This window comes from Australozyma saopauloensis, chromosome 1, assembly GCF_035610405.1.
Source record: "Australozyma saopauloensis chromosome 1, complete sequence".
NCBI classification, from domain to species: domain Eukaryota; kingdom Fungi; phylum Ascomycota; class Pichiomycetes; order Serinales; family Metschnikowiaceae; genus Australozyma; species Australozyma saopauloensis.
Window position 1 is genome coordinate 2153815 of NC_086131.1, and position 18616 is coordinate 2172430.

At 42.9% G+C, this 18616-nt stretch overlaps 7 protein-coding genes across 7 annotated transcripts; 3 read left to right on the forward strand and 4 right to left on the reverse strand.

The window, feature by feature from the left end:
* Window positions 1-1337: 1337 nt before the first annotated feature.
* PUMCH_000936 (uncharacterized protein) lies at window positions 1338-4436 on the forward strand (the record flags this gene model as incomplete). The annotated part of the gene is made up of 1 exon (XM_063020010.1): window positions 1338-4436. One exon carries the CDS (start codon window positions 1338-1340, stop codon window positions 4434-4436), a length of 3099 nt encoding a protein of 1032 aa, XP_062876080.1.
* Window positions 4437-4873: 437 nt separating this feature from the next.
* Window positions 4874-8608, reverse strand: PUMCH_000937 (uncharacterized protein; the record flags this gene model as incomplete). The annotated part of the gene is made up of 1 exon (XM_063020011.1): window positions 4874-8608. One exon carries the CDS (start codon window positions 8606-8608, stop codon window positions 4874-4876), a length of 3735 nt encoding a protein of 1244 aa, XP_062876081.1.
* Window positions 8609-10953: 2345 nt separating this feature from the next.
* PUMCH_000938 (uncharacterized protein) lies at window positions 10954-12798 on the forward strand (the record flags this gene model as incomplete). The annotated part of the gene is made up of 1 exon (XM_063020012.1): window positions 10954-12798. One exon carries the CDS (start codon window positions 10954-10956, stop codon window positions 12796-12798), a length of 1845 nt encoding a protein of 614 aa, XP_062876082.1.
* A 1125-nt stretch (window positions 12799-13923) lies between these two features.
* PUMCH_000939 (uncharacterized protein) lies at window positions 13924-14955 on the reverse strand (the record flags this gene model as incomplete). Its single annotated transcript, XM_063020013.1, has 1 exon — window positions 13924-14955. The coding sequence occupies one exon, from the start codon at window positions 14953-14955 to the stop codon at window positions 13924-13926; it is 1032 nt and encodes a 343-aa protein (XP_062876083.1).
* Window positions 14956-16002: 1047 nt separating this feature from the next.
* On the reverse strand, window positions 16003-17043 carry PUMCH_000940 (uncharacterized protein; the record flags this gene model as incomplete). The annotated part of the gene is made up of 1 exon (XM_063020014.1): window positions 16003-17043. The coding sequence occupies one exon, from the start codon at window positions 17041-17043 to the stop codon at window positions 16003-16005; it is 1041 nt and encodes a 346-aa protein (XP_062876084.1).
* A 142-nt stretch (window positions 17044-17185) lies between these two features.
* On the reverse strand, window positions 17186-17644 carry PUMCH_000941 (uncharacterized protein; the record flags this gene model as incomplete). The annotated part of the gene is made up of 1 exon (XM_063020015.1): window positions 17186-17644. One exon carries the CDS (start codon window positions 17642-17644, stop codon window positions 17186-17188), a length of 459 nt encoding a protein of 152 aa, XP_062876085.1.
* Window positions 17645-17841: 197 nt separating this feature from the next.
* On the forward strand, window positions 17842-18240 carry PUMCH_000942 (uncharacterized protein; the record flags this gene model as incomplete). The annotated part of the gene is made up of 1 exon (XM_063020016.1): window positions 17842-18240. One exon carries the CDS (start codon window positions 17842-17844, stop codon window positions 18238-18240), a length of 399 nt encoding a protein of 132 aa, XP_062876086.1.
* Window positions 18241-18616: the final 376 nt, after the last annotated feature.

The following is an 18616-nucleotide window of genomic DNA, read 5'->3' on the forward strand; positions in this document are numbered from 1 at the left end:
ATGCGAACCAAGTTTGTCACAAGAGACCGGCCAGTCAAGTTGGAGTCTGTCTGTTTCGTAGACCTTCTTCTCTTCAAGATTTTGAAAAGATTGATACTAAATATTGTGAAGCTCGCCAAATTTTTTTGCCTGAGTGAAAATGAGACGGCAATGTACTCTCTGATTTCTTCCTCACGTCACAAAACAGAACTTGTGCCCTGTATTGATACAGGCCGAGCTCTCTCTGAATTAAATTAACAGAAGTATAAAACAACAGTTTCTATTTTGCTTGGAGTAATATCATTCATTTATAAGCGGTACTGAGAGATTGTTGACTCGCATTGCTCTTCGACACCAATTTTAACAAAATAAACTTCAAGACTCAATTACAAAACGAAGCAAAATCAGTGTATGCAAACTATCTTTTTGAGATTCGTTTCACAATTCTAAGAGTCTTATTGTCAAAAATTTGACACTCTCGAATTTCACTGCCAATGATCTGGATCAGCCAGCACACGAGATGCCCTGAGACCAACTTACGTACCGGCTGCAAATCGTCAACTACAGGTTGGAATGTCGCCAATTAGAGTTAATTGGCAAATCGCAACTGCTACAGACTGAAATAGGAACTGAAATTACAAAAAAGAATTCAAAATTCATCTTCGCCATACAAAGTGACCCTTTGATTCGCGCCCTGATCTCTACTGCCATTGTTTCTGCCAGAGCCAATACAATAACGATGAAAAGCAAAAGAGAGCGTTACACAATGAACTCATTTTTAATTCAAAACTGCTAGGTCCATAAATTTTAGTTCTGGAGATTTTTACCCCCATTCCGCTCTCCGAAAGGCGCTCCTAAAATTTCTTCGAACCAGGTCTGGGACGGCACGTTGTTCTGTCTGCACACACTCCTCCCCATCACCTTATCTAATCTCAACTCCATTTTTCCATTTCTGGCGTTGCTACTAACTTTTTCCTTCAGAACTATTTATAAAGGGAAACTCTGATCTTGGTATACATCGGCATTGTTTCTCTAAACTTGGCCTGTGAGTCTCCCCGGTCATTTTCAACAAACTGGGATCTGCGGGGTTTTTCAACTGAACCCCGGATTTACACAACCTCGAGTTTGTATCGGTATTAGGCTCCAGTGACAAGCAATATTTATTTCGGCTTGGAGATTTTGCGTGAGTGCTGAAATTCCTCTAGCGTAGCTCAATTGACTTGAGAAGACGTGACTTGACGAAGAACGGACTCCACAAAGTGCGTGTCCGTGAATTCGAAACTATAGATAGGTCATTTCATTCACTGCTCACTGGATTGAGCTGCTGACTATAATAAGATCTTTATAAATTTCCTAGAATGGCTACTCGCCAACCTGTCACCATTCCTACCGGGTCTGCTAGTCCTCCACTTGTTCCAGAGTGTTCTCTTCCTCATATGGTGAATTTTCCAGAGAACGGTATACATGTGGTTCCACTGGATATTTCACTAGCGTCTCAGGCGCTCTCTACTTCTACCGCAGAGAATGAGAGCCACCTAGATCTAAGTCTTCTTCTGGCCAAATCTAGACCCCTAATGGAAATAGAAAGCATAGAGGGAAGCATTCCTGATGACGCATACCTGGAGGCGGCATCGGTGAAATCGAAGCGTTCATCCTCGACATCTAATGATTTCTCCTACGAGCGTGATCGCTTCAGAGCTCGCTTCAAAACCTTCAACACAAACTCACCAGTGGTCTCAGAAGAGGAAGACATACAACTTTCTACTACCGGGGAAACCAAAATATATAGATTTCCTTCCCAAAAAACAAAGAAGCTCAATGGCAGCGCGCGCTGTCCAACGGAAGCAATCTTGGACCTGCTTTCGAACTACTCCATCAGAGAACCCATTTCTCCCTTGGACAAGGCTTCTTCATTTTTCAACCGACACATTACGCCTCTTGAATCTACGCCAAACACCACATCTTTTGTCATTTATTCGATATCGGTGTCTCAACTTTCAAACGTTTTTCATTGGTATTTTAACAACCCACTCCCGTCGACGAGTAGGATGTTTCCCTGGCTTCATGGTCTTCATGGGGAAAACTATGCACAAAAAGCTTTCTTTGCCTCTCAGAATCTAATCCAAAAATTTGCTGGTGATTCATATGCCAGTCTCGCCGATCTTGATCTAGAAATCGAGAAGCCCAAAGATGTGCGCTTTTTGATGTGCGTCGAGAGCTCTCCAGCACCAACCCATCTGGCTAAAGTTTTGAGAAATACTGTTAGAACTGATGAAATTTTGCACAGAATACAGTATTCACGTCAAGAAGTCTGTTTGCAAATAAAGACATTGATTGCGAGCTTTATTCCTTCTGCCGATCAATCACAGGGTGAATGGACGGGGATCACTGATCAAATTATTTCCGATTGCTTCGAAACGGGATTCATGCCTCAGTTCATTGATCAAGACCCAAAACGCGGTATCTCTTTACGAAATTTCCATATTCAGGCAAACAAAGTGGCCAGATGCTCCGATATTGTTGTGTACTGTTTGAGTGAAAAGCACAAGTCCAATTCCTGCAAATGTGAGCCTTTGGCTCGTCTCATTCGTGTGGCACAGATCATCGAGAATAAGCATTTGATTCCGTTCTATAATGTCTTCGTTCTCCTGCTCAATGATGTCAAGAATGAGGAAAGCTTGAGTGATGTTATGACTGTACGGGACAATTCATCTATATTCACCGGTCTGGATCATTCGAAAAAAACCCAGCTATTGCTTTATAGTATGGTGCTCCTAAAATCCGAAACCTTTCAATCGTGGGACGCCGACTATTTTGTGAAAGAAAAGGTAGAAACAACAAGAATGTCCGCTGCTTCAAGACTCCATCTTAATGTTTGGTCAGGGAATATTTGGGACTATCAAACAATGATGCAAGTTCTCAAAGGATCTAACTCGGATTCAATCCCTGACCACAAGTTTCTGATTTCGCCAAATTCCGACCACCGATTCGAATATTGTAATCCCAAGAATTCGACACTCATAAAAGACAAATCTTTCTCAGTTGGGTCAAATCTAGTATCCATGCTTCCTTCACCTCGTGCGCATTGGCAACTACTCGTTCTGTGCCATAGTGAAGCTCAATTTCCAACTGACTCACAGATTCAAGAACTTCTCTTCAAATACACAATTACATCCCACAAAGCGAGTGATGTATCTGATTTTCACCTACTCGAGTTTCCATCTTCAGGATCTATTGGTTTGGGAGATTGCAAGCAAACAAGTTTGATGAGCTTTGTCAACACATGCAAACTAATGTACCTATATTCATCATGCATGACTGAAGATGGTCTTGCTACTCTCATTTATTGTTCTGACGGATACACAGAGCTGTCTCTTCTTATTTTGAGCTACCTCATGTTTGCCGAAAATGTCTCATTGGATGAGGCAATAATTAACTTGCACAACAAATATGGTCGCCCATTTTATCTTTTTAGCAATGATGTGCAAGTTTTACGTAAGGTGGAACCGCTTCTTAAAAGATTCAGCCCTAAAGTATTAGGGTCTGAGATTGTTTGGTCAAAAGTCGAGACGATCACAACTGCAGAATTCAATAACATTCTTTTGGGCAAAAATCTGGGCATTCAAGAACGAAAGAGATCCATTCCTCGCAGACTCCGCCTAGGATATGTTGCAAACGATCTGGACTCATCATCCACTGACTCAGATGAAGAGGTCAGCGAAGACCATTCCTCAGTTTACGACGATCATCATTGGGTTGAGGAAGTTGAGGGTTCTCTCCCGTCCCGTATTCTCCCGTACCTATATCTCGGGTCACTCAGGCATGCTAACAACCTCACTGTTTTGTCGAAATTGGGCATATCGAAAGTCGTTTCGGTAGGAGAAACTGTTGATTGGATTCATGGATTCAGATTCAAATCGGAACATGAAATTCTGGTAAAGCATGTCGATGGAGAAAACTTAGAGATTTACACAATAAAACCAAAGAGTGCAAGCTCACCCGATAAAGCAAAGCCATCTTCTTCAGGCAGCAATCTGCAATGCTCTGTTCAAGACATCATGAAAGTAAGTAACCTTCAGGATGATGGCATTGATGAATTATCTAAAGCTCTTCCACGTATTCTCGAATTCATCGACAATGAGTACAAGAAATCGAATGGAGCTACAAAAATCCTTGTTCATTGCAGAGTCGGTGTATCTAGGTCAGCATCTGTGGTTATTGCTGAAGTTATGAAGCGTTACGGTTTAAACTTACCCCAAGCATATTTGTATGTGCGTGTGCGAAGACTTAATATTGTGATCCAACCAAATCTCCGCTTTATGTATGAGCTTTTCAAGTGGGAAGAGCTTGAAAGAATTAAGAAACGACAAGAAGACTCTGGAGACTTGCGGGTAATTGATTGGTTTGTGATGTGTCAAGAAATCAAGAAATTAAACCTGCCCTTTGTGAGTAACTAGGTTGTCGGTTAATACTGACTTTTCGGATAAATGTATTATTATTACTTAAAAAAACGAAGTAGGCCACCAATTTCATTCAGTGGTATATAGTGCTAGGTTACGGACCTGCGTAAAAGCGTTCCCCATCTGCAACATTTACGACTGGATCGTCTATATGCCTTCTGATAAACCTATATACCATACTATTTTTTACTTTAGTGTCTTGATTCAGTAAAGACCTTCGATGGCAATAGCAAAAAGGTTCTAATACTACTGCGTAATAATTCAATGGTAATATCAGAATGTATGACTCGGTGTATTGTAATTTTAGAACTGATTCCTTATGCAAAGGATGTGGAAGGATGTGATAGGATGTAAAAGGATGCGAAAGGGTGCTCTCAGAATTAACTGAGTCAGATAGATAATTGAAGCATCGTGTTGTGTGTTTCTTGTGTCAACTAGAATATGAAAAGTAATGAAATAATTGCAAAAACGAAGTGGGCTTTTGTGTGAGAACCTGAACTTACAACAGTAACAGTTGGTGCAGTTGTTGTGCTTGTTCTAGGTTCGGCATTCAAAGTAGTAGATGTTGCAACAAATGCAATACTGTTACTATTTGATACGATTTGTTGACCAGGTCTTGATGTCAGGTATGGAGCTTCGGTTGTGTCTTCCCCAGACTTTGGCGTCGCTTGACTACTTTGAGCACCAATAGCAAAGGAGATCGAGGACTTTGCATAAACATTTGTACTTGGCTTAGGGTAATTAGTCACAGTGGAAATGACAGTAGTGCACAATGATTCACTACAAGAAGTAATAGTAACAATCGATGTGTCACTACTGAACGAACCGGCCACCGTTGGCTGCGCGGAAGGAATCAATTTGGAAGTGCTTCTGAGTATTGTAGAGGCTGGAGTCAAATCAGCAGTAGAACCAGAAATAGTAGAATCCGTTTCAAAACAGACATTGTTTTCACAAGAAGTGATAGTTACAACCTTGGAGGATAAACCAGTTGATGTCGCGGTAATCTCAGCCACTGGGACGAATTCAGATGCAGATTTAGTGGATTTGCTGATGGAGAACGAACTTGTGCTTTCGCCAGAAGCAAAAACAAAGGAATTCACTGTAGAGTCAGTTGCTTGCTCTTGGTTGAGGGCGGAAAATGTTGTCGAGTTGTTCCAATATCCAAACAGATGTTCAGAGGTTGATGAGGTACTCCGGCCCTTTGAAGATGATGATGTGGCACTTGAGGTGATTGTACTTCTGATCGGAGGCAAGTTCGAAGTTTGTGTTGCAGAGCCAGTGAAATTTGGCAGAAGAGGCGACGAAGAAGAGGATGAGTGAGAGGAAGCGACATTTAATTGGGATGTGCTTCCAGCAATTGAGGTGTCTGATTTTAGAATTCTTGATCTACTATTACCATTTAAGGTCCTCGAAGAGTCTGACAATTCTGAAGCAAAAGAAGAGGTCGAGCCAGAGAGTGAGCTACTGCCAGTTGGCGAAGTCGAAGCAGGAGAAACGCTAGTGCGGGAAGAGTCTCCGGAATTTGAAGATTCTCCGGAAATGGAAGACTTGCTCGAAATAGAAGACGTGCTCGAGATGGAAGACGTGCTCGAAATGGAAGACTTGCTCGAAATGGAAGACGCTCTGGAAATGGAAGAAGCTCTGGAAATGGACGACGCTCTGGAAATGGAAGATGATTCGAAATGAGATGATAGTCCATAGCTAGAAGCTAAATTCGAAGTAATTGTAGAAATAATTCCTGAAGAAGAACCAGTTTGCAGAGAAGAAGTAGAAAGATAGGTGCTTCGAGAAGATCTCGAACTTCTCAAAGAGCTTGAAACACCCGAAAAGCTCGACACCAGGGAGAAGGAGCTTGAACCCTTGGACGAACCAAGAGTAGAAGAAGAAAGAGGGATGCTGGATGAGAAAACTGAAATGGAGGTAGAGACACCGGGCTCTTTGGAAGAGCTATATGAACCTCTTGTGCTAGTAAAAGCATTGACAGTACTGGAGGTTGTTGACGGGGTTCTTGTACTGGATCTCAGTATTTCAGTCGAAGATTTCAACATTTTTGACGTTGATGGATCATTGGAAGGAAGAATGGCTTTCGAATTTGAGCTTTGAGCACTCAATGAGTCAGAATTGCTAGCATGCGAACGAGTTCTGGATCTGGCTGTAGCGTCTAGGTCATATGAATAAGACATTTCTGAAGATACAACTGACAATGTTTGGCCAAGACTAGTCGATGAAATTGGCCGTGAAGTCTGAGAAGTAAAGGAAGAAACTCTACCCAGGGAGCTTGTTGCCCTTGTTGTCAGAGAAAATGTAACAGCTGGTGCAGAAGGGGCCGAGGCTCTAGAGCTACTCGATCTTGAAAAGTAGCTTGAGCTAGTGGTGGAGCTGCTGACTTGGGGAGTGTTTGACACCTCAATAGAGCTGATGCTCTTAGAAGAGCTCCCAGCTATGGAAGAATTGGATCTAAATGAGGTGCTTATGGTACAAGAAACTCCTGAAGATATCGGAGTGCTTGATGCAATGAAATGGTTTGAAGTTATTGATGAACTCGAAGCAATAGAGCGGAAAGGGCTTGAGTTCAGAGATGCACTCGAAGTAATGGAAGAGAATGCAGAGGAAGAAGTTGAGGAAACAGATGCAATATAAATTGAGCTCAAAGAGAATTTAGAGACACTGGAGGAGCTTGATGCAATCGAAGAGCTAGACACAATGGAAGACATGGACGAAATTGGTGACCTTGGTGGGATTGAAGAGCTCGATGCAACTGGAGAAGAAGAATTCAGAGAGAAGCTCAAGCTCGAAACCTGAAGTGAAGCCAAAGACATCAGACTGCTCGAAATGCTCGAAGCGCTAGAGGTGCTTGGCGATGAAGTTCTGATAATCAATGAGCTCGATGACAGAGAATTCGAAGACAGATATGAAGAACCTGAAACATTGGTAGATGTCAGTACTCTGGAAGAGCTTGTGTGGTTTATGGAACTTGTGGTATTCGAGAAACTTGAAGAACTTGGAGGGTTGTAAGAGCTGGACGGGCTGGACGAGCTAGACGAAGTTGAAGAACTTGAAGAACTTGAGGAACTTGTAGAACTTGAAGAACTTGAAGAACTTGAAGAACTTGAGGAACTTGTAGAACTTGAAGAACTTGAAGAACTTGAAGAACTCGAATAACTTGAAGAACTTGAAGAACTTGGCAATACTCTGGGAGCTTCAGGCATATATGTGTCACAATAGCACATAGATGGAACATCCTCAGAAGGATCGCTTAGATATGTAAGCTTGTTTAGGTTGAACAGGAAATTATTGAAATCGTAGCCAACGCCAATATCGAGATCAATTGACATGCCCACCCCAGAAGATGTAGTGTACTCGACGTTCAAAATTCCTCGACCGGGAGGATAGCCGTATGAATTGATTGTTCTGCCAATAAAGATACTGTTTCCATTTCCAAACCCTCTCACCTTGATTAATGGAACTGAGTCTCTCTTGAGCAATACCTCGCTATTTCCATTAGAATCGCCTATGTTTAGCACAGATGTATGATCCGATAAGAAGATTGTTTGGCTTGGATCGTGACTGACCAAATTTCCGTTATTGTCTCTGTCAACCACAAAGGCAGCGCCTTGGCCTACATTTACGCAGCCGGAGCCAATCACAGGCGACTGAGGGACCCAATAACCATTGTTAATACAAATTGAGCCTTCATTAGTGAAATCTGGGCATTGAATCTCGAAATCATACACGTACATGGAAACGCGATTGTAAAGAGTCACAGAGCCGGTGTTGGACCACCGGTCTTGTGCACTGAGAGTTAAAACATTATAGTCCATCACGGAGCCAACTTTTATGATTATTCGTCCAGTATTCACGAATTCTAGCGGATCTGAGTTGAAACTCATTTGATCACCTGTGGATGAATCGAAGAATATATTTCCATCATTGAAAAATTCACCAGAGTCAATCCAAAAATTCGTGTTGGCATTTTCGCTTGTAATGTACCAGTCACCTTTAATTATTGCGCTCAGAGGCTGTATGTATCCCACATTCAAGACGGAATAGAAGACATCTTTGTTGACAGTGACAGGCTCATTGATTGAGGCTGTCTCTATTGTATTTTGAGAGATGACAAGGGAATTTGCTATGCCAAAAAGGCATGGAAATATGTATGAAAATTTCATTGAATAATTAGAAGGATTAGACAATGAGAAAAAGCCGTCCTTTTATAAGGTTACCGAGGCCTGGTCTGCTATATTCCATCCCTCGATGAGATTTCTGCAAAGCGCTCGCAACCATCACTCTACCAGGAGACGTTATTTTACCCTATAGTTTGAAGCATTCCGGCTAATCATTCCTTCGAAAGAAGGCGTGAATAAATGAGGCTCCTACTTCATGACAAGTTTTTACTCGAGCCTATTTTTAACAATTGTCATCAATAGACCACAACTACTTTATTTCAAGAACATCTCGGTGCCTTTTGCTAGTGTTTGTCAATTATAGCCGAGACAATTTACATTTGGACGTATGCACTTCAAATGATTTTCCTGCATTATATCGTAACTAGGGATACTTTAAAGCGAATTAATCCTGTACGAAGTGCATGGCCATCCCCTTTGGGCATGAGTAAGAGCGTATGTGCAGATGAGGCTTTAACAGGTCTAACTCTAAATTTTGGACCGGATGGTACACAATGGTTAGAAATGGACAGATGATAAAAGGAAGAATACCGGGTTAAAAAGTTTAAATTCCACGATACGAGAGGGACCACTCTCCTAAGCAAATCTTGATTATGGACCACATTTTAGCTATTCAAACGTCAAGCGAAAAGTAGTCAGGGGTGGTATGATACGACACTTTGTACAGGGTAATTGTGCTTCTTCGGTTATGAACCTCGCTTCTTTGACTCAATACGAAACGCCTCAGAAAAGGCCACTGCATATCAACAACAGGTACGAAATAATTCGAAGCTTATAGCTGGGCCTGGAATGTTTCTCAGAAGGTCTATGTTACTTGATAAAACATTCAACAATTGTAAGTGATGAGTTACAGCTGTAGATGATTTCTCTTTTCATACTGGCTGCAATGATTGAATCGAGTAGCTCTTGTAGGGTTTTTTGAAACAGCCAAGGAAACTTCTACTATCTCCGAGCATCTGCTATATTCACATCTCGGAGTTTACCAGGTTAGGGGTGTTGCGCCAACCTTGACGTATTAAATGATGGCGAGAGTCGGAAACGATTTGCCGTCATTAGTCTCTTTTGGGAAACGCCAATGATATCCTTCATTCTTCCATGACCATTTCTCGAATCTTCGAATGGAACCCGAATGTACCTCTCGGTTAAAAGGAAGGGATCGATCGATTCCAGAAAACTGGCATTTCCATACTTTTCAATTGACTCCTCTGTTTATTGAAATTGAATAAGTTTTCATATCATTCTTTTGGTCGCAAGACTATTTTCTGGGTACCAGCAGAAGCATGTCAGCTTAGCATCCAATCTGACAGGCCTCAGTGGAACTTTTGAACACGAGAAATGGGCTCTAGAGTCAATTCAACTATTTTGTGATTTTCTGCAGAAAGAGAGAGGATGATTGTCACAAGACTGACCAATATCTTGAGGTGTCACTCCTGGCATTGACATTAATCTGGAACAGAGTTCCGACATCGTCTTCGGTAAAACTCTTTTAACAATGACCATAATCAATTGGATCTTCTGTTATCTCTTTGCAGTCGATTATCCTTTCGTATTATTGTTCAAAACCGATGATCCACCTCATACTACTTGCTTCTGCCAGGCTCTCTACTACACAAGGTACATGATAGAGTTCCAGAATGTCTAAATTGATTTCGATGTTGTATGATGTATTGATACACAAAAAGGATTAACAACTTTATTAGAATTCTTGTATTTCTCAATAAACTCGTCTTTAACAAGAGCGACCTTGGCTCAAAACCACTTCAAAAAGCTACATAAATCTACTTTGAAAATTGAATGACTTGAACGACATAAACCAAAATCAGTTTGAAAATTTTCGATATTGTAAGGCAATTGTACCAACAACATTCTATTGTTCCTTAGCATATATGACAATGAGCAATTGCTCCGTCAGCGCTTCATCTCAATCAAGGCCGTTTCATTGCAGAGGAACAGATCTCATAAAAACGAATTACAATATTAAATTCAATGGCTTCAGAAATTTTGTCATTGTACATATTTCACTGCCCATTTTTTCCCAGATCAATCCCAAATTTGATCTCCCCCCACGTTATAAGATTGAGTTGCGCACGCCCACGTTTGAAGCTATCTTTTCCTGTTTCACCGCATGCTCCCTCTCCAACACCTCTGCTCAATTCACCACCATCCCATCCCAAATCTCGTTTCAAGATCGTCCCTGCCTTTTTTGAGATAGTTCCTTTCACATACTTTTTTCTCGCATTCCTTATCGTCATATTTGACGGAAATACGTGAGCTAACGTACATACTGAAGAACACCATACCAACGCAGTCCAGACTTGAATTCCTCCCAAATGCAAAACTCCGACCTTTTCATTGACCCGGCAATCGTCAGCCTGTCGCATGCTCCCGCTGGCCGCCCCCCTCTTGCACAGAAAAAGAGTACCTTGGAGCCTGGAAGCGCACTTTCCAAATTGCTAGATTCAGCCATGGCCAACGCTGCCAAAGAACTCACGCCTGAAAGCAGCGAACGTCCTGTTGTAGATGTGGAATCCGCTCCATCTGCTGTCTCCGAAGGTGCCTCTTCTCTGAACAATGACTGGATGCTCACTTTGATCCCAGAGTGTAAACGTGGCCGAGAAATGGTTTATTCGATCCAGACCTTAATTCTGTTGCAGAACGAACCGGCTGTGTCATTGTTTGACTCGGGAAAATTGCCACCAGCAACATTTTGGCAGGTGAAACAGAAATCTGCCTCTGACGCTAATCGCAACAATGCCGGCAACCTGAAGCGGAACAGACGTAACAACAACAATAATGGTGGCGGTAATGGAGGCCAGCCTCATGATTCAGGACGCTCATGGGACCACTCCGGGTCTAAACTCAGCTGGGATCGTCGCCCTGGAGGTTTCTTAAAGCAGACTGAGTTAGAGAGTATGTCTCGCGACAAAATTTCCCAGCTCTTGGGCGAGAATCCTAACGAAGATACGCCGGAATGGGATACTCCAGTCAGCAATGTTGGACTCAACGGTATTGACATGGGCTCCACGGTCGAGGATTTCGAGCGCTGGAAGCAACTGATGAGACAGGAAGATAGACGCAAAAACGGAGTTTCTGATGAGGCACCAGTATATTCAAAAGGCAATGATGTCGATAACTTTTTCTCATTCGTCGGTACTTCTACCGACAATGTTCCTCGTTCAAATGTTGGCGCTCCTCAAGAACCTAGTAAAGCACTGGTCAAAGATTCTTCCAAATTCTCGTCTTTCTTTGGTGCCCCTGGTAGACCACCAAATAGTACAGAAGATACAGCAGCAGCTCTGCAACCTAGAAAAGAAAGCAAATCTGGGTCTGTGAGTTCCGCGCCTGGCAGAGGACTGAGATTTTTCAAGAACGAACCTGCAACCTCTTCTCCTGTTGCTCAACAAACTCAGCAAGTTTCCCAATTACCTCCAAATATTTCAGGACCAGCCGCATCCCACCCCAGCAATCAAGGACCTCCTCAGTATCCTCGATACCCAAGTGATCTTGCTCCTCCAGGTATTGCAGCTCACTCATCTGTACCCCCTCAAGGATACCCTGGACTCACTAGAACTACGTCCTCAGGTGTTGCTCCACCTCCAGGCTTAAGTGGTCCTCCAGCTATTTCAGACGATAATTTCTTTTCCGGGCTTCTTCTGAGAAGACAACAGGAGCTTCCAGGCCCTGCCTCTTCGCAAAGTTTAGATATTTCAGGTGCTGATCCAAAAATCGACCATCAACAATATCCTCCGATGGGAGGCTTTCACAATATCCCATCTGGAGCAGGTCCCAACCACCCATTTTTTGGAAGACCTCCTCCAGGTATGTTCCCTCCAGGTATGCCTCCACAAGGCCCTCATGGCCATCCACAACAACCCATCGGTTCAGCGCATCCTCCTAATTCAAACATCAATGCCAGAATGGGTGGGCCTGCTCAGTCTGGTGCACCCGGTACGCCAGGCAAAGGCCAAATGCAACTTCAACAGCAACTCCAAGGCCATCAGCAATCCGTAGCTACAGGAAACGAAATTCCACCATGGATGAGAATGCAACCTGGCCCCAATGGACAATTGCCTCCTCCTCCACATTATGCCATGGGCCCTGGTGGATTTCCTCCTATGAACCACGGGTTCCCCCCTGGCATGGCTCCACCAAATGCCGAACATCGACAAAAATAACGGAACTGAATAAATTCAGGCTAACTTGACTCGCACAGCTAATCTAAGTTGCGGGTATCCTAATCTACATGTGCACTTTCAACACTTCCATAAAAAACTCCGCATTAATTGGTATTTGTTTCACCTCGAGCTATTTATATTGAGATTAAAACTAGACCTGGCCTCTCCTTCGGAATACCCTTCGGCACATTCTTCTCAATCCCAAGAAATGTTTGTGCGGCGTATTGCGTTGTGGGGTATAGACTGGAAGCACGCCGACATTTTGAGCGACAGGGATAGATGTAGTTCCGGAATAGTTTGTTGAAGCTGCTCCGACTGCCGAAGCTGTTGTCTGCCTTATTGCTAGAGCCTTCGCTTTTGTATAATTTTTAGCATCTTGGGATGTCTGTTCCGCGATCGGAGCTTGACATAGTGGGCACATGCCCGACCGTGTCTTCCATTTTTGAATGCAATCTTTGCAGTAAATGTGACCGCATATGCAAAGGAAGGGATTAAACAACCCCTCCAAGCAAATTGCGCAATTGTTTGAATCGTACACCAACATGACTCAAATTCAAAATCCTTGTATAGATAGGTTTCTGGTTAAAGGATACTCTAATCAACAGTTTTGGGAATCAAGAGAGAATCTCAAAGTGCTGGACGCAATGATTTTGGGATATGTATAAATATATATGTGTGTGCGTGTTCGCCTAAAAATCTAGTTTTCAGTGATTGTACAGCCAGCGTAGCATAAGATTGTAGACTCCAGTCTGTTAAGAGAAGAAAACAAGATTAATAGAATAAAAATGCATCATAGGCATTCTACGGCCAGTGAACGAAACAAACACTACAAATTTTGATATTCTTGATAATACATTGATGAAACACCTGTCGCCCTTATCTTTGATGTGTCGCAAAAGTTTTGTCTGCAAGAACAATTCGACCTTTACCCAGATTTCATTGAACGTATTTGTCATGCCATTGAACTCAAAAGTATGTCATGTTAATTTACACATAATTATTTTGAGCAATGGCTAGTTGGCCAAATCGGGCTTTTGATATTTCAAGATTCTTCCAGCAGAATCATTAATATACTTGGAGTGTAGTTGAATGGAGTAGGGCGAACGCAAATCCGGCCGAGCTGAGTTAGACAACAGCGGCAATTTGCAACAGCAAATTCAAAAGCTGAACATGTTCGTCCGTACCACTATTGAGTCTTCTGTCCGTCTCAAAAAGGAGCTTTGCGATGGCATTCTTCTTTTCAGATTGAAGTCCTTCATCTAGAAGCAACAAGTCATGAAGCTGGTCAGAGACCTGTTGCGCACTCCAACCTTCAAGCACAACTTTTTTGACGATGGCCATAATGTCTGCGGAGCTTTTCGAGCGAATTGCCTCTAATAGCGCGTCCAAAAGCGGCTGCTCAACCACTCCAGCAATCTCCCGGACCAAATTGACAGATATGGAGTGTTCCGCCAGCAACGACGCACCCAAACGAGCGGCAGATTGTAAGTAGGTAATGGCTTTACGCAAGTCACCCTTGGATACAACCAAAATCTCCTCGAGAACCGCGTCCAGGTCCAAGCGCACCAGTTCTTTCTCTGCAATCAGACTCAAACGAGCAAACGCGTTGGCGTTGTCGAGCGGTTTGAAGCGGAACTTCAGACAACGCAGCGCAAGCGGGTCAATGATACGGGTGATGTAATTACAAATGAGACAGAACCGTGTCACCAGCGAATAGTTCTCCATGGTACGACGTAACGCGGACTGCGCATCGTTGGTCATCGAATCTGCCTCATCCAAAATGATAATTTTATATGGTGGGCAAGGATAATCGCGCAAATCCTCTGCGGTCGGGTTCGACACTGTTAACCGAGCAAAGTTCTTGATCTTCAGCCGCACAATGGAGATACCACGCTCGTCAGACGCGTTCAATTCCAACACTCGCAGCTTGTACAAACGCGGGCCATACAACTGCTTGGCCAATGCCAACATTGTGGATGTCTTACCGGTACCTGGAGGTCCATAGAAGAGCATGTGCGGTAGGTTTGCCAGCAGAACTGTTTTCTTGAGGATGCGGACCGCGTGTTCTTGGGAGGCGACATCGTCCAAGTTTTTCGGTCTGTATTTTTCGACCCACGGCGTGTGTTCGAGTTTCTGTTGGTCGTACTGGGTGGTCATGGTGGAGATAGGTAGTACTAGCTAGAATTGATCCAGGTAATGTGTAGGTGAGAATGAGTATTTCAGTGAGTGGTGGAAAAAATGTGAATTGGGGTGGGATTATGCAGAGTGAGGTTGGATATGGAGCCCTTAATTATTTATGAGAAATTGGTTTTGTTAATTTTTTTCTTATCATTGAGAGCAGGGCAGTTTGATAGTGTCTTCTGTGTCTTCTGTGTCTTAACAATTATTTCAAGGACATCAATCTCCAAATTTGATAAATTTGATAAATTTGATGACTTTGAACTATTAACTGTTTTGCTCTTTGCATTGAGTTTGGGTTCTTCTTCTGTGTGCTCTGACATTCTGTTCAGAGAGCACTGAGTGTTTTTTCTCACACTCAAATTTGGACCAGCCTATAAATATTAGAGTGAATGGAAGCAAAAATATGATTCGTATTAGTCAAAATTATATCTAATTGAATGGCAATTACAATACTGCATGCTCAACTTCGGAATGGTATGCTTGGCCAACTCCTTTCGCCGCTATTCAAAATTGTGGTTAAACGCCAGAGCCTAGGCTAACTGTCTAACAATGAAGTTTGAGATTATAAGCAGTTTCAAATTTCGGGAAGTCCCGGTTGTCGAAGCAAAATTCTGTTTCCAACTAGGCGCCAAAATAGTTCAAGCCGTGCATTGACAAAAAACAAGAGACGACTGAACTTTTCCTCCAAACATTAGAGATTAACTTGTACAAAATTCCAATGTAACCTATTGCTTAACTCGTATCATTCCGTTTCACTGCACATTTGACTTCTTCATATCGTGAATTTTGAATGTTAAACAGTGCTAAATCAGGGTGTACGGGTAGTAAGCTCACAGATTTTAGGACAAAGTAATGATAAGTCTACGGGTTCAGCAAGAATTCAAATTTTATAAAGCAATGTTTTGAATATTCGCTGTATTATACTTCTATGGGTCTCAGTGATTATCATTGACTCGATCAGAGTCAGAACTGAACGTACATCACCTTCAATTATAAGATTATATTAAAGTGCATTATAAAGAACTACTGTACACCAATTACTGACAATTCCAATGTCCAGACGCGTCTGACGTGGATCTTGACCGTCACCTCCTTACCAAGTTTAGCAAGACCCAGTCCTGCAGTGCTCATTGTCATCTCCTGGTTGGACCACCAACACTTACGTGCGGGCTTCCTCCAGAAAAGCAACAACTTGGTTTGGTTGGCCTCTGCCAGCTTGCGCGCCCTCGATAATGATCTCAGCGCTGCGCGCGAGGCACTACTAGCCAAAGACGCTATTCTAGATCTCGATCTCGAGGCATTGGAAGATACAGGATGTAGTGAAGGTGATTCGGGTGGTGTTGGTGGTGTCGTGACAAGGCGAACCAACAGCAAGGACTGTACTACACAGCGACTAGGTTCCATGGACCTACTACCCCAAACCTCGTTCTTGTCAAAGCCAGACGTGCACAACATGTCAAAAAGATGTTGCTCAGCCACACCAAGAGTCTGCACCTTTGTTGGGGGCAACGAGCAATCATATCCCAAGCCAGAAAACACGGTTTTATTCAGTAAGAGTTGCGAGCTAGCTTCCAATTTCAAGTGCTTCATATCCTCATGTGTACAATCGACGACGGGTGGAATGACATAGTAGTCGAGATCTTCTCTCAACACAATAATGGCAGGCTTAGCTTGCAACACTGATGCAGCAGAGTCAAGGCGACTGGAGCCCGACATTTGAGGGGAAAGAGTGCCCATCTCCAAAAGATCGTTTTGCGCATCACCAAATACCTTCAAGATGTACTCAAAACACGCCGGGTCGAAGTTCACGAAGACTACATCCTCTTCGGTCAAGTTAGTTATCACCTGACCATTAAAGTCCAAAAAGACACCATTGGGAAAGAGACTCAACAAGATACTCTCGGGTAAGCTCATAAGCTCGTCGCGTGTAATTTTGAAGGGAATTCCGCGAATATTCAAATGAATCTTGGTGTTGTATTCGCTGGCAGAGTCGCTATCATTGGCCAAAGCCAACCCGCTCCCGCCAAAATCCTGGGTGACCTGGGTCACAAGATTCTCAGCCATTGTAAATTAATCGAATATGTAGAGAGAATTGATGCAAATGGATATCCTTCGTGATATATCTCTAAGATACGCGAAGAAGATAGACGTCCAATATGAACGAGAAATAAAACCACAATTAAATGACAACTATCGTCAACAGGCTTCAAGAGAATACTTCTATGATGGCGGATCTTTCGCGAATACGTCTACGATAGTCAATTCCTAGCAGAACTTGCTCTTTAGACTTGGAAGATATACAAGTCAGGGTTTCCTGCACCCTTGAGTAATTTGAATTTAACGATTGGTCAGGCAGTGGAATCAGAATTGATTTCTGCGCCTTTTGTGCCAAATTGAGGGGTCTGAGTGGGATTGGTGTATTAATTATTGTTGTTGAAGATAAGTAGGAACGCTTCGAGGGTGGAAGTACGAGGTCACGTGACACCGGAATTGGGGGTGTCCACATTGAGAAGATATATGGAGACATGGCTGTTTCAATTTTCGTACTTTTCGTTACATTTGAAAGTTTCTTATTTCTGTTTTTTTTTTTTTCACTATTATCTTTTCTTCGCTGTATTAATTGGTGATCTTGATGCAACTTGTAGTTTGGCACTGCTCCCATCATCCTTTGATGTCAGTTCACGAGTCATGGGCAGAGAACATCTTCAAAAGGATAAAACTCCGAAAATTTGGCATTTCATATGAAAATATTTTCCGTCAGTGATTCATTTTCGATTTTAATATTACTCATCTTGCCCTCATCTTCGAGGCTCACAATCGTGCATACAATCTGAGATCCTCCACTACACATCTATTCTTATCATGCTGTGTTCCAGACAAGGCTCTCAAAACGGCACTTGTTGCAAGACTCCAGCACCAATTGAGTCGTCTGATGATAACGAGGATGTGTGGGGAAGTGATGAGGAAAGTATCGCCGTTTATGCAGACTTGAAACGAGCTCACGGAAAACAGGGATATCTCGATGGGCTAGTAAACCAGCAAGAGGCAAGTTTGCAGAAAGGATTCGACAGCGGATTCCCGATTGGAGCTGACCTCGGAAGAGATGTGGGTCGCATTCTTGCCCGATTACATGGAACCCCTGCTTTTAAAGAAGCGGTAGAGGCCTTGAACGTATCCAAAGTTCTCGATAAGAAGTATTTCGATGACCAACTCGATTTGGCACACAGCAACCATCCAATCATTTCATCCTATGACCGCTAAATTATCGCCTCAAGGGCATTTCGTTAACGACTTCATCAGTGACTGCCTCGTAGAGCTCGGAGACCTTTTGCTGGTGTTGACTCCGTCCCTTACACCAATCAACCCAAGCTTCCGACACGAGAAATTGTGTTTCTTGGAACATCGTGTACTCTTCGAAGCAGCACTTCTTTATGAGCCAGTTTTTATTGAGCTGTTGAAATAGCTCCTGTTTGTCGTTCACAATAGATTGCCTGAGCTTGTCCACTTCCGCGCCCTTAATGTCTGAGTCGTCTTTCAGGAGTTTTTCAAACGTTTGCTCGTTTTCGTGAATCCGCTGTCTGAGTTGCGGAATTGTGTTGACAGAAAGTCTCTTCGCTCTGACAAATAGTTCTTGGAG